This window comes from Macroventuria anomochaeta (assembly GCF_010093625.1).
Source record: "Macroventuria anomochaeta strain CBS 525.71 unplaced genomic scaffold BU25scaffold_41, whole genome shotgun sequence".
NCBI lineage: Eukaryota > Fungi > Ascomycota > Dothideomycetes > Pleosporales > Didymellaceae > Macroventuria > Macroventuria anomochaeta.
In genome coordinates, this window is record NW_022985402.1 from 113,488 (window position 1) to 127,714 (window position 14,227).

Sequence of the window (14,227 nt, forward strand, 5' to 3'; positions counted from 1 at the left end):
CGTGGAGGCAAACAGTCCCACGTTCTTAACGCGAACACTGCCAACTCTGATGTATTCACCCACGGATGTACCTTCTTGGACCATAAGCATGTGAAGATATGGAGGGGTGTACATTCCCATTCTGTCGAACATCTCCTTCTCGTACGCCAACGGTAGGGCGTAAGTTTTGGTATCATATTCGTCGTTATTTAAACGATACACATCCCAGTCGCAGTCATGGTAGAGCATTTCATGCTTGAGAGGCGATGATGGACTGGGTTCCAATTGGTCAGCAAATAAGTCATCTGTAACATCGTCGTCGTTTGATGAGTCGTAGTAGGTACGCATATCGCAAAGCCTGATCAATGGGGCTTTCAGTATGATGGCAGCCTTTTCAATCATGCCGGAAACCACAGGACCTCTCGTAACGTAGACAGTTTCCAAAACCTTGACATTGTTGAAGCGCATGTCCTCCCGCCAGCTATTCCATTTTATAGGTCCACGAAACCGCGCCCATGACCACGTCGGTACGTGTGGCACAGCAGTCTTGTTAATCTTCATCTTCATGTGATAGTTCCAACCCAGGTCGAATAGAAGGGTGTTCTTCCACAGACCCGCAAGATACTGATCAGCGGTTCGTGCATTAAGCTGTTTTTTCGCCATTGCTCCAAATGCAGGCAGCCCGTCTGAAGGGAAGGTCAGTTTTCTGTTCGTGTAGGCCATAACCATTTGGTGCCATGATCTGCGTAGACGATGTTCGAAGGTGGTTGTGAGTTGGCTCTCGGTATCGAGTAGAAGTCTTGATATATCAAGGGGATGTACATGGGAGAAGAATCCACCAAACGGAGCCGTGGTGGATTGGCGTTTGTCATGCTTGCGGCAGTGCCAATAAATCTCATGATGGCCATAATGGACAGTACGGGGTGACAAACACATCTCCTGATACACCCATGCCCGTTCAAGTAGCGGAACGACATGAACAGTTGGAAAGTCTGGCTTATCCACAGGACCAATGAAGACGTGCCTGGCATATAGATTGTTGTACGATGGTAGCCTTCCTCCTTTGACAAGCCCGTAAATGTTATTGCTGAAGCAGCCGTCATCGGGGTTTCTACCCTTGCTCGCAGCAACAGTGAAATATCCATGCTCGTAGATGTCTGCCATGAGAGCTGATTGTGTACGCCAATCATCTGCATCGTCTTGAATGATACAGAGGCCATCAATCCAGAGGTACTCGACCTCGAATCTACGGCAGATCTCAATTGCGTCTCTGAAAGTACGTGGGAGAGTTGATATATCCACTCCGTCAACCTGGCGTGCAGCCAGGTTCGCTTTTGTCAACTTCGGCATGTTGGCTTTGGCACCCCAGCAATAACTCAAACACACGTAACGAACAGGCAGGGTATTGTGGACCAGGAAGGCTTTGTCGTTCGTAAGGCGGAGGAAGCGGACCTGCTTGAGAGACGTTTCGTGATCGGAGAATACTGTGTCCTGGCACTCTTGGTGGTTTTCAAGACAGTCGGTCAGCCATTGCCTGACAGTGGAAAATGTCGAGTCCGATGACGTTGTGGTAGGCAAGATTCGCAGAGGAATGTTGTCCTTCAGAGTCGATATTATCCCCGGAAGGCCTGAAGTGAGCATCAGCATCGCGCAACTAGAGTAGAAGAAACAAGTCGCCTACTGTCTGACCTCAGACGTTCGTTATACCACAGGATTTCAAGCCTCACGTTGTGCTTGTTGTACGGGACAAGGACCACATTGATGCCCTGGGTGAAATGGATTCTCTTGAACTCTTCACGTCTGTACCATGGGCTGACCAACTCCAAACATGCCATAGCTATCGCGCATAGAGGACAGCCATCAGAAGCACCTTTTTCCGCGTCTTCTATAGTAAGATCGCCTTCACAATGGCTGCAGCGGCTTTCGTCGTCTTGGCCGTGACATATGTCGGTCCAAAGAAGTGTAGTCATTCCCATTGGGCTGACGTTAGCATTCAGAGACGATGCACAAGCATGATGTTCGCAACGCGACAACTCGATGGAGGGGCAAAGGACAAGGCTTCGCCTGCGCGGCAGGAACAAGCCACGCTGACGCGCTAGGCTGAAATAAGACCCAACGAGAAGGCAGGACCAATTTAAACATCTTGCTTGCGGACTGATTGGGTACAGATGTCGTGCTCGTGGTCAGGCTTTCTTGAAGACGGGTAACGCCATGCTTGCTTGGGTGCAACATCGAAGAAGAGCAGATGTGGCGTTTCTCGATACTGGATCAACTGCAATTAGGCTATCCTCACGTACCCTGGCCCTGAATTGACTATTTCGACTAGCTCGCGCAAGACTTTTTCTTATTATGTAGCGCTGTTCTGATACCAAAGCATAGCACAATGTGTTTGTTCATGCACGGTGTAATAAGGGTGAACGAGCATGAACTCTCCGCGCATTCCTGGCACTGCACGTTTGGAGGTATACAACGTGTACATGTGTCTGCGTACCCTGAGAGTAGTTGCCCTTGATAGATTCTATCGACCCTGCTGAAACATCCTCCTGTTGGATTTTTTGACGTGCTGGCTGTAATGGTGAGATAGACGTTGTCGCATACATCCGCCATCCGAGAAGCTTGATCGTACCAGTCGCTGGCATCATCCTGTATAATGCAGAGACTGTCTATCCGGATTTTTGTAGTACTGAGGTTACGGCACACACGAACCGCGTGTGAAACGTCTTGGGTAGGCTCTTTAGCTGGACGCTTGTCGTCATTTCGCCATATGATGCCCTCGTGATCCTGATAGAATCTTGATTGATACCCCAGCAGTGGCTCAGACACGCGTACCGAGCTGGTGATCTGCCTGACACAAGCTTGACTGTAGTAGTCTGGATCAGAAGGAAGCGAACGTTTTGCAAAGTTTGTGCACTTCGTCAAACGTCGAAAGAGTTGCACTCGTAGTGACTAGAGGTAGAGTGGTTGAGCTGGCGCTCCATGAAGTCAAATGTAGGCCGGGACGACGTCTTGCTGGGGAGTAGAGAACATTTATTGTTGGACCGTACTCGAGACACCTGACCGTAGAACTTCCTGTGTTGCCTTGACTGTAAGGCATCTTGTACTTCCAGTACTGAAACCCTATACTGTGAACATGATTTGGAACTTAAAAACTGCCAGGTTGCCGCCATACACAGATCGAACACTCAATTGACTGCCTGATATCAAGGTTCGAGAAAGAGCCCAGTTGATGCATGCCAAAATGAAGGCACAACGCCGACATCCTTGCTGCGCACCAATCTTAATTTGCTGCCATAAAACTCCTTTGGGTGAGTATACAACACTGCAACATCTTCAATCGTCCTCGAGGATGTTAAAGATTATCTGGACATTGGTGGCGGCGCTAGTTATGTTGCTACCGCCCGAGCGCATAACTGAGTAACAAACAAGCTGTGATAAGCACCGAAATCGTGTGGTTGTGCAAGGTCCAATGGGAGGTCAAGGACGATGCATATGGAGTAGAAGGCCGTTGTCGAAAGTCGGTGATGCAGAAGGCAAGACACAGCCACGCTGACGCGCTAAGCCAAAACAAGGAAATATGTGACCGAGCCACCTGCACAGGAAATCGTTCGCGTGTCCATGTCACCGTGTGCATCCTTGAGCCCAATAGTTGTGCTATTATGCTGTGAACAACCATTCGTCTGCGACGAGAACAATGTCCACAACTTGAACTTGCGAGGCTGGAGACTGTAAAGATCGACACGACAGGCGTCAAGGTCAGACCAAACTACGCCTTATCATCTGCATCTGGCAAAAGCGAGCAACGAGAAACGGTGGCGTAGTGTCGATGCAATAAGGAGTACGTGCAATATATGCTGGTTAACGCGGGCATATACGTATTCACGTTCAGCTCGAACCCGGCACAGGAATCCCACTCCCACTCCTTCTCTTAACCCTCGCCTTGCTCTTCTTCCTCTCTTCTTCCGTCTCCTCCTTCCTTCCAACACTCCCCACACTGCTCACACTCAGCCTATTCACCCCCTTACCCCCACCACTCTCACCACGCCCTTGACCTCCAACGATGCCACTGACCGCCTTGGCACTTCCAAGACTGATCCCTCTATCTCCAAAACGGCTCTGCCGCCCATTGCTACCTTGCGAGTCGAAACTCCTTCTATTCCTAAGTGCTCGGCTCGGCGTGCTCGGATCTGTGTCCGCGACGTCGTCGCTAGACCACCACCCTTCAGGCCGTGAGGTTGATGTTTGCGTAGTAATCTGCGAGTCGTTCTGTGAGGCGGCGGGCGAGCCGATCGTGTGAACGGCTACAACTTTCGATACGGAACTCGTCGGTTCCTTCAAACTCTCAATCTGAGATTGTGAGGGCGTGCGCTGGTGAGACGGCGAGGCATCTTTGAACAGGAACGTATTGTGACTATGCGGCGGACTCCGTGGCGATTGCCGTGGGTGCGGAATCCGCGTTATCTGCGCGAGCCTTGAGCGCGGACTCGGTTCCGTTTCCTCGTTATCACTGAGTAATGTACGGCGTGTGATTTGCGATATCTTCTTCGCAGATTGAGACGGAGTGCCGTTGGGGCTGGAGTCGCTTGCACCATCTTGCTCGATGCCCGCGATCTGGCGCGGCGAGGAGAGGGGTTTGCTGAAGTGGACTGGGGAACGCAAACGTTTGTCGCTGGTTGAAAGAGTGGTGGTGGTGGAGGAGTTGGCGTGTTTGTCGAGTGCTTCAAAGACGTGTGGGAAGACGAGTTTGTTGACTGACTGCGCCCAGAGGAAGTCGAGGTGTTCGTAGTGCGGGATCTCTTTGGCGATGGTGTGGCGAGGAAGCTCTTTGAGCATGACGTTGATATCGACTAGGCTATCTGAGCCGCCCCAGACGAGAACGATGGGCGTCTTGATGTTGCGTGTAGGGAACTTGGCGACCTTGTAGTACTTTGAGCGGTTCGAGGTGATCGGACTCGGCGCCTCGTCGTCGTACATCTGGAAGACACCATTGCGAATGATTTGAAACCAATGTACCACGCTCTTCGTCGACGTATACGAGTAAAGATGCGGGTAACTCGCCAGCTTCTGATCGGGCGAGATATTGACCGCAGTCCAGCCAAACAGGAATCTCAGACTCGCATCGATAAGTCTCACGAATATGGGCGGATACAGAATGGATTGCCACATGGTCGCCGATGCCAAGATCGCCTTCCTTCCAAACGCGAGGTAAAGGATGTCCGGGCTCGCTTTGACAAACGAATCCACGGTCCCACTCGCAACACCCTTGGGACTCATCGCCGGCGCCAATGCGATAAATACATCCACCTTCTCGTTCAGCGTGGGATGAATGCTCAGCGTCGCAAACGCCTGCGCCGTGCCCTGACTGAATCCAATATAGCTCAAACTCGGCTGATGCGTAGTCCCCAGAATATACCCAATCGAATCCGGAATATCATGAAACGCAAACTGATCCATACTGAAGTTCCAGAACCTCGTATCTGTGGGCGCCATGTGGATGTTTTTCTTACTGTACTTGTTCCCCCGGTTATTGCCGAGCCAGACGTCGTAGCCGCGCTCGACGAGCTCAAAGGGCAGGCAGCGCTCGCGCTCGGTAAGACACACCCAGACTTCGCTGTTCATCATTAGCCCGTGGTGCAGGTACACAACTTTTTTCTTCAGCCCGTCTTTGCCCGGGCCGGCGTTCACGCGCTCGTCCTCTTCGCCGCGCTTCCAGCCCAGACGGTGTAGGCCCAGCAGGTACCCGTCGCCGGTCTGCACGATGTGCTCTTCACAGTAGTATCCGTAGAGCTCACACAGCTCAGTGAAGTCGCCAGCATTGGCGATTGCATCCCAGACGCCCTTCTTCCTGTCTCGCGAGCGGCGTGACGAGGGCGAGGAGAGCTGGTTGAACAGACGGCGTGTGATGCGGTAGCAGGCATTGATGATGGGCGTGGGCAGGGCGAGGGTGATGACGGCGATGACGGACTCGAGGACGATGAGGATGATAGAGAGCACCAGGGCAAAGTACTCGCGCAGGTGTAGGCGCCCGAGGAAGGGGATGCGGAGGGCCATCTTGGGGGGCACCCAGGCGAGCGGGGTGGTGCTGTGCCTTCTATGAAATGCTCGTCGTCGCTGCGTTGAGTCGCAGGGCAGGCACGTCAATGTGAGCTCTTCAGAACCCTTTCTCCATAGTCTCGGTTGAGAGGACAGCAACACTTGAAATCCTCAAGAGAAGCACTTCTCCTGACACGAGCCATCCCGTTCCCGTCACTCGAAACTGTGGGGAAATGACGTCTCACTTCACGCGGTCTAGTCTGACATGTGATATCGCTCCAGCCCTCCCGCGGCCTTTCGAGATCGGCGTCTTGGCGCGTCAATCCCCGACATCTCGAAATAGTGGCACGACAAGCCCAAACTCCATTGCGCCTCGAAGTCGCAAGTACGCATTCAAGATGCCTCAATCATGCAAAGACATCCGTAAGTTGGCACGCTTTCTAGACCTCCGTACACAATGCGCAGAGGCTGGCAACCACACAATGCACGAGACCCTCTACTCTTCGCCCAAGCTCCAATTCGCTATGCGATCGCTTTAACACCACATAACAACAACCCTCTTCACCATGGTGCCGCATTAACAGCCCCTAGGAGCCGCCCTAGCATTCTGCCTCCAAAACAGCGACTGCATCCTGGTCGAACGGAACTCCCCCGGCGACTGCTTACGACCGCCGCTGAAATACACGCTCCCCACACAATGCCAACAGCTACAGAAGGGGTACGCCGAGTGCAAAAAAGGCATGATCGACATGCGCAAACGATTTAGGGGAAACCGGCCGATTGCTGTGCAGGGGCAGTTGGAGACGGGCGCCTTTGGACAGGGCAGGGCTGAGGCGGATGAGAAGGCCGGGACGATTGAGGAGAAGGGGTATATGCTGTATGCGGGGAGGCCGTATAAGGGGGTTAGTGAGACGAAGGGGGATGAGGATCCGGAGAACAAGGGGTTGGAGAGATGATGGGGATATTGAGAGGGGATGAGGAGTGTATGAGGAAGTGGTGTAAGGTCATCAGCTGCATCAATGGCGTTTTTGGTTGGGACAATGCTGAGGTCATCTCCTCTCTGTATCAGTACTGAACTGTAAAACATTGTACGAGGACACGCGAGTCATATTGCTATGAACGAACTGCAACCTGGAGAAAGCTGCCTGACCAGCATGAAAGAGCGGAGATACCCGTACCAGACTTCGCCCATGTCCTCTCGCGATACCAGAACCCGCGAACCTATAGCTCCAAAGATCAGACCGCCGACGCCTAGCGTCATGTAGCCGTACCACCTGCACTCAATGCTTTCATTGGCAGGTGAGTGACCCTTTGCCCTTGTCCATCGTGCACAGGCTGTTGCAGCATCGACCAAAGGAGGTGCCACACTCCACTGTCAACGGTCAGTCATGAAATGGTAAAATTGCATGAGCGTGAACGTACCTCCAGACGCTAAGCAACCATGTGACGGCTCTTTCTAAAGCTCGTCGCGAGCCCGAGAATCATTGAGGGACTGAGAATCATCAAGAGGTTGAGATTCGTTCAGATTATTGTGGTGGCGGAGTTCATTGTGGGCGTGCTGAGCCTTAGTGTGCTCGATGTGACCCCAGATCTCATCTCGGACTTTGATCATAGCGGCCTTGTCGCCACGCATGTCGGCGGCATGGAGCTCGTTGACATGAATCGCGGGAGCAGTCCAACAATGCGGTCGATGACAGTTATGAATGCCGCACAGCACGGCATCATCGAACTGGCATTGTATGGCGTAGGTGCGTGGAGGTTCGGCGTACAGCTTCGGATTATCATGTGGGCAATTGCCGAAGTATGTGAAGACGTATGCAGTTGCGGTACCGGACGCCATAAGAAGGTTGAGAAGCTTCATCTTGAGTAGTGTACGTTGGCTTGGCTGCGGTGTGCTGCTGAGTTGGTAATGTGGTATGTGGTAGTTGCGCAGTGCGTGTAGCGTCGAGCGTGTCGTGTAATTATGTTGCATGTAACGGAAGTTGTGCCGTCTTGTGTGATATCGGTAATACTGTGGGTAGTGGTAGCGGATGTTGGTGGTGGACGAGGAAGGGAAGTGTCGCAGCGGGATGAAAGATAAACAAAAGGGTGGCCAGCACCGTCTGTTACTACCCTCTGCCTCGCTCAGTGTATCCAATGGGCCACTATCGGATAGCGCGATCTTCTTTGAAGGGAACTGCGCGTGTGGATCAGTATATATTCGGCCTTCGCACGTGGACGCTTCAGGCAGGCACACTTAGCCAACATAGAAACCCTGCAACTGCCTCCGTCAAGCATGACCCCTGGTCGAAAGGATCAGCATACACCCGCTGGCACAAGGATAGTGTGTCTGCAATTTTCAGTAGCTGTCCATCCCAGACTCCATCACAGGATGAAGACGTACGGACTGTCGAAGCATTCATCCCAACCAGCCTTTTTCTGCTGCCAGTATCGTCGCAGTACTGCCCGCGCCTTCAGCGGACTGCTGGTGCCTAGAAGGCGACTGTGATCCTCTAAGCGTCGTTCGATCCAGAGTCGAGTGCTTTGCTGATCATGATATCCCGCTTCGACACCGAGTACGCATAGTGGAAACAATGAGAACTTCTTCAAGTACCTTGTCTGTGCAGACAATTTCAGATTCTCCAGTAGACGCTCGCCGTGTATGGTGCGCATGGTCACCATCTCCAAGCTGTTGGGAAGTACAGCAACGGCTTGCAACGACATGGTACAGTACAGAGCAATCGCGGACTGATATATCGATCCAATCAGCTGCCAGTCGTTGTGGTGTTCACCGGGCTGTGCCCAATCCTCCGGTACGAAGGCTTCGATACGGGCAAGGATGTCGTGCGCGTCCAGGATGTGCTGATTCGGGTCCTCGAAGGGCGAGGTCATAACGTCCTGGCGTAGGCGGTTGATGCGGATGATCTCAATGAAGAGCGTTGGTGGGCACAGTATGTAAGGGAAGATCAGATTGTACACTCTTTCCACTTCCTTGATATGCTGCTCGAGGGGCTCGGTGATGCTGGTCTGATCTACGGCCGGGCCAAGACTGTTGGAAAAGGTCACAATGCTGCAAATTGTTAGCTATGCTTGGTGCAAGGAGTGAGGGAACTTGCACGACGAAAATGACCAGCGCTGATATCAAGTAAGGTGCCGTGCGTAACAAAGGTCCGAAACCACCGCGCATATCTATTAGCTGCTTCATACCGTGTACGTGAGATCTCCAGTCTCCGGAGCTAGAATTTTGAACCTGGAGGTATTCAATCAGTCTCGGAAGGACAGCATTTCCGCAACGAGATCCTACTTACCTCCATAGCCATGAACATGAGGATGCTGCTGATTGTCAAATCACTGCTGCGAGTCTTATCCCGTGCGACATTTTCGCTGAGGGCTCGGATTGCAAGACCTCGGTACTTGTAAATCTTCGATCGGTTGCCGGCAATCACTGCGCGATTCGAGCCCGCCGGCAACGAATGTACAAAATGATTCAGACCCAAGCAGATAAGGGTATGATGCATTGCAGGCGGCAAGACATGCAAGGCCCATACTGGAAAGTGAATCACAGCTGGGTTAGGTGCCAAGGAGTCAGTTTCCTTGACATCTGGGTAGATCCTAGTGTTGACTTACGGAATTAGTGTGAGCCTTCACGTGGGTAAGTGAACATACAGTAGTTGACAGCCTGCACCACCTCACAAGTCTCGTTCGACAAATGTTCGTATGAAGGAAGTTGATTCGTCTCCATGATCCACAACAGCCGCTTCAACTTTTCGAGGGGATCCCGATCGGACTGTAGTAGCATCGCGGCCTCCCAGTACTGGCCTCTTTCCACCACTGCCTTGACCTTCCTTTGGCTACCGATACGCATCATGCGCTCACCCACCCCGGACCCCGCAGCGGCCTCTGCAGCCATCAGGGCGATGTGCCCTGTCTGCTCTTCCGCTGTTAGGCTATACCACCATGCTGCTTTGTCTTCCTGCACCAGTAAGGACGCGAGTTGATTTTTGTAGAGTTCAATGGCCTCTGGGGTGATTCGAAGTTCCTCAACAATGGGCCATTCAAGAGTCGGGCCATCGTCTAGCGTAATGGTCTCTGGCGAGTCAGACTTGTTGGAATCCTCAGAACAAGCAACCGGTAGGCTAGGGATAGTGCTCGCGACGGGTTGGGAATTTCTTGGCCTAATGGTGTACACTTTGGGTGGGCTGTCCTTCTTCCTCCGTCTCGATGTCACCTTTCCAGGTTCCACCCACTGCAGTGGCTTCTGATTATCATACCCTGGACATTTCTTGCTAGCCTTGATGCACTTCTTGCAGTGCGGCAGGGTGTGGTCGCACACCAGGCGTCGTTTGAGGCACTCCCAGCATTGACGGGTTGCTTTCTTTTCTCCACTTTCGTCTTCCTTCATGATGTTAACTCAAGCACAATTGCTTCCAAAGTCGCGCGGCATAGATTAGAATCGAGGCGTTTGTGACCGAGTAGCAGTCTAAACGGTGGATGCGTGTTCCTCTGCATCTTTATTGCCTTTGATGGTCGAGTGTAAATGGCTGTGATTGGCAGGGCTATGATGTGCCCCACTTGTTGTTGGCAGTGTCAGCAGCCCGATTCCTTGGCCAACTTGTTTTCCAAATTCGATCTCTGTATTCCAAACTGGGTCTAGTGTACGGGCTGAGCGATGATTTGATCTGTTCGGTCGAGCCGACCCAAATCCCTGTTTGAGCAAATGAGTCATGCAGCTGCGTTTTGCGGTCGTGCAACTCACTTCGCCTTGAGACGGTAGTGATGGTGGTTGGATCGTGATGAAAGGTGTGGAAAGAGCGAAGAGGGGTGACGTAATTGCTGACCACGCTAGCGGTGCTCGCAGCACTATACGTCAGCGAATAGTAGATCAACTGTCGAAGAGCTTCTGAGAGGATGTAGATGTCGGCGAGGCCGACAGATGATATTGGAAGTTCCTCAGACAATCCGAACAGCTTTCCACTTGTGCGCGAGGCACAATCACAGCCACACTACCGCACGTGAGATGAGTCGAGCAGCTCTGCCATACGCAGTCTAATCAAGCTTCACCTGGACCCACGTCAACAAACCTTGGGATTTCGTATACAGCCTCAGTGTAAATCTTGGCCAGTTAATGCCCGTGTCGGTACTAGCGTACGAACATTTGATTGGCCAGATGTTCGTTGTATGAATTGCTCTTTTTGGAGTGTTGGCAGCAAGAACATAGTGACCATGCAGGAAACAGGTTATAAGTACAGATGATCGTGGTCAAAGAACAGATTCATCATCAACATAGAAGTTCAGCATAACCATCATGGCAGCAGATGGAAGACCTGTCGAAGGTAGCCTTTACTTCTATACACCCACCAAGGCCGTACCTCCCATGTTCGCAGCATGGTTTCTCGTCGCAGCCATTGCCCATATTTGGCAATGCATCAAGTACAGATCCTGGAAGATTACCGCATTGCATCCATTTTGCGCCCTCATGTTCACAGCTGGCTTCGCACTTCGGGCATACGATGCTTGGCACTACGACAATATTGACACGTACATCGCGAGTACACTGCTGATATACTGTGCTCCTCCACTTCTCGAATTGGCCAACTACCATGTTCTTGGTCGCATTCTCTACTACGTCCCTTACTTCGCCCCACTGCACCCAGGGCGCACCCTCACGACCTTCGGCTTTCTCTCTGCCATAGTGGAAGTCATGAACGCTCTCGGTGTGTCGTACCTTATGACTCCAACGGTCGGCGAAAGCAAGCAAAAGCTTGGCCATGCCCTGATGAAAGCTTCCCTCATCTGTCAATTAGCCGTCATCTCTATGTTCTGTATCATTGCTGGCATCTTCCACAGACGCTGCACTAAAGCTGGGATCAAATCTCGAAAAGTCCAAGGACCACTCTGGACGATGTACATCAGCATGACACTCATCCTCATCCGCACCGTCTACCGCATCGTCGAGCACTTTGGCACCAGTCAGATCCCCGCAAGTCCACGACCAAACTGGGACCCGATGTCTCTATCACCGCTTGTACGATACGAGTGGTTCTTCTGGGTCTTCGAAGCGAGCTTTATGCTCATCAACACGCTATTATGGAACTGCAGACATCCGAGGCGCTATCTGCCGGAGGACTATCATGTCTATCTTGCGCAGGATGGGCAAACGGAGCTCAAGGGGCTGGGCTGGAAGGATGAGATGCCGTGGTTCATGACGTTCCTTGATCCTTGTGGTCTTACAGCGGTGTTGACGGGTAGTGGGCGGAAGAAAGAGAAGCCGTTCTGGGAGACAAACGGGTTTGAGAACGTTCCGCTTGTCAAGTTTGAAACTGGAGAGGGTGCGAAGACTTCGAATGCGCTTAATGGCATGTCTGTCTGATTTTGTCTTCACGACTCTGTTGTCAATTATAGCATGGCGTTTATAGATGGGTAGCCCCCATTTAGTATCGTGTTCAATTGTTTCTTCATATCTATATCCAGTTCAACCTTCGTTCGCTTTACTTTCTCGCCGCAGGAGCATCCTGCTTCACCTTGCTTCCTTCTTTGGGCGAGACCAGAGTTTGCGCCCACCAGTTGTAGCGAAGATAGGTATTTCACCGTCCGCAGATAGCGCAATACCGTTAGCACCGAATTTAATATTGTCAATAGGATTTCCGTTGGTCTCGTTAAGATATAGCGGCTTGTCCCATATGATAGGCACGAAGCCTACGTTGGCTTGCACTGCGTCAGTCAAAATAAAGCGTCGCCATGCTTTGCCTATCCCTAGGTTGTCATATTGTGCTGTTCTTTGCATTCACTGGTGCGTCGTGGTAGTCGCAAGTCGTGTATTGGTTCGAGTACAAAAGGAAGGTGAATCGCTCGCTCCTGTCTGAACACAGATGTGTCAAAAATGTCTTCCTCTATCAACACAGGTCTTCTTCGTACCTTTACTTGAAACGAGGTACCTTCGGAGCTAAACAATCTTCGATTCAGATTGCCAGATGAGACGATCACGGAGCAGCTGTTGAGCTCTATTGAGCGCGGCTCGATCTCCACATCCGTTTTTGCCGCCTGGTTCGCGTATGCAAGTCGTCATCTGTTATCCAGCAATAGTTGAGGTAGAAAGTATCTGTGCACATCATACTCCTGGGAATCAAGCAGTTAGAGAGTGGTCTCGAGTCGACGCAATAGAAGAAGCTCTGGGATGGCCTGGGCGGCACAGTAGGCTTGCCGGAGATCTTCAGCGACCTATCGGTCTTGGAAGTAGCCAAGGTTCATGATTTTCCGTACCACTTATTCACTTGCCGAAATTCACAGCACTTCTCCCCTCCTCTCACCATCAACACCAGGATCTCAGCTATTAAAGGTTTTGGCAATTCAGCCAAATCATACCCGCGTGTAGATAAGTCCACTGCTCACAGGTAGTAGGAGGATGTGTAGGATAACTGCAGCTTATTTATACGCAAAGGCTAGAGAGGTATGGGAGACTAGAGATGGATGACAAAGGGGATGACAGAGGGGATGACGTAGCAAACCCCTTCCTTTTCCCTCTCCCACTTCTCTGATGCCCAGGCCTCCCCCCTTTAATACCCATCTCGATGTAAATGGTCAGTACAAGATGTACTGTACATCAATGTTTGGTGTATCATACACCAAGAGCGGATGTATTATACATCAAGCGCTCGGTGTGTCTTACATCAAGAGTTGGTTTGTAGGGCGTGTGCATTCACTTCGATTGCGCGGGCGATGCTGGAATCTTAGTAATCCTCTCTCCTACCTGTCGACCTTTTAGAAGCTCTTCCTCAATGCTATCAAGCCTGCAAGCTTACTACCCAAGATGTCCTCCGACCCTCGCGCCGACACTTCTCCTGCACGTCCTCGGTCTAAGATGTAGTGGTGTGGACCGCTGTAGAATACTGATGGCTAAGGTGAACGATAACGTAGGACTATCGGGTCGATGGAATACTGTGCTGGATTGCTATCTACAGGGTCTGTTAATTACCGTGTCCGTGCGCGTAATGCGCGGATTCGCGTAATGCGCCGAACCACCTTTTTGTACCCATACTTCACTGTACAATTACTCAACGCCACAATGACTATGAAATCTGCCTTTGAAGAGATAGACTCTATGATACCATGCAATAAGATCCCGTGGACAGCGCTGGCTAAAAAACATAAGGTTGTGCGCTCAACCCTGTCTCGAAAATATCGACACGAGACGCGATCGCGTGAAGAGAAGGCGATTGCACAACAAAAGCTCACTCCACAA

General features: G+C 51.5%; 7 protein-coding genes across 7 annotated transcripts; 2 read left to right on the forward strand and 5 right to left on the reverse strand.

Moving 5' to 3' along the window:
• Positions 1 to 88: 88 nt before the first annotated feature.
• BU25DRAFT_376896 (HET-domain-containing protein) lies at positions 89 to 1,988 on the reverse strand (the record flags this gene model as incomplete). Its single annotated transcript, XM_033704122.1, has 4 exons — positions 1,661 to 1,988; positions 1,048 to 1,607; positions 824 to 975; positions 89 to 778 (listed from the first exon to the last, which is right to left on the reverse strand). Coding segments are annotated over exons 1-4 (1,695 nt in total), but the record flags the coding sequence as incomplete, so codon positions are not given.
• Positions 1,989 to 3,258: 1,270 nt separating this feature from the next.
• Positions 3,259 to 3,757, reverse strand: BU25DRAFT_202243 (uncharacterized protein). Its single transcript, XM_033701112.1, has one exon. It carries the CDS (start codon positions 3,650 to 3,652, stop codon positions 3,371 to 3,373), a length of 282 nt encoding a protein of 93 aa, XP_033557049.1. The 5' UTR covers positions 3,653 to 3,757; the 3' UTR covers positions 3,259 to 3,370.
• A 104-nt stretch (positions 3,758 to 3,861) lies between these two features.
• On the reverse strand, positions 3,862 to 6,027 carry BU25DRAFT_434554 (alpha/beta-hydrolase; the record flags this gene model as incomplete). The annotated part of the gene is made up of 2 exons (XM_033708867.1): positions 3,862 to 4,364; positions 4,401 to 6,027. The coding sequence occupies 2 exons, from the start codon at positions 6,025 to 6,027 to the stop codon at positions 3,862 to 3,864; spliced, it is 2,130 nt and encodes a 709-aa protein (XP_033557050.1).
• A 353-nt stretch (positions 6,028 to 6,380) lies between these two features.
• BU25DRAFT_401764 (uncharacterized protein) lies at positions 6,381 to 7,160 on the forward strand. The gene is made up of 2 exons (XM_033705022.1): positions 6,381 to 6,432; positions 6,601 to 7,160. The coding sequence occupies exons 1-2, from the start codon at positions 6,408 to 6,410 to the stop codon at positions 6,963 to 6,965; spliced, it is 390 nt and encodes a 129-aa protein (XP_033557051.1). The 5' UTR covers positions 6,381 to 6,407; the 3' UTR covers positions 6,966 to 7,160.
• Positions 7,161 to 7,255: 95 nt separating this feature from the next.
• BU25DRAFT_202236 (uncharacterized protein) lies at positions 7,256 to 8,177 on the reverse strand. The gene is made up of 2 exons (XM_033701111.1): positions 7,432 to 8,177; positions 7,256 to 7,381 (listed from the first exon to the last, which is right to left on the reverse strand). The coding sequence occupies exon 1, from the start codon at positions 7,979 to 7,981 to the stop codon at positions 7,466 to 7,468; it is 516 nt and encodes a 171-aa protein (XP_033557052.1). The 5' UTR covers positions 7,982 to 8,177; the 3' UTR covers positions 7,256 to 7,381; positions 7,432 to 7,465.
• BU25DRAFT_202235 (uncharacterized protein) lies at positions 8,178 to 10,514 on the reverse strand. The gene is made up of 4 exons (XM_033701110.1): positions 9,655 to 10,514; positions 9,297 to 9,610; positions 9,105 to 9,238; positions 8,178 to 9,058 (listed from the first exon to the last, which is right to left on the reverse strand). The coding sequence occupies exons 1-4, from the start codon at positions 10,388 to 10,390 to the stop codon at positions 8,374 to 8,376; spliced, it is 1,869 nt and encodes a 622-aa protein (XP_033557053.1). The 5' UTR covers positions 10,391 to 10,514; the 3' UTR covers positions 8,178 to 8,373.
• Positions 10,515 to 10,921: 407 nt separating this feature from the next.
• BU25DRAFT_414848 (uncharacterized protein) lies at positions 10,922 to 12,448 on the forward strand. Its single transcript, XM_033707395.1, has one exon. The coding sequence runs from the start codon at positions 11,294 to 11,296 to the stop codon at positions 12,356 to 12,358; it is 1,065 nt and encodes a 354-aa protein (XP_033557054.1). The 5' UTR covers positions 10,922 to 11,293; the 3' UTR covers positions 12,359 to 12,448.
• Positions 12,449 to 14,227: the final 1,779 nt, after the last annotated feature.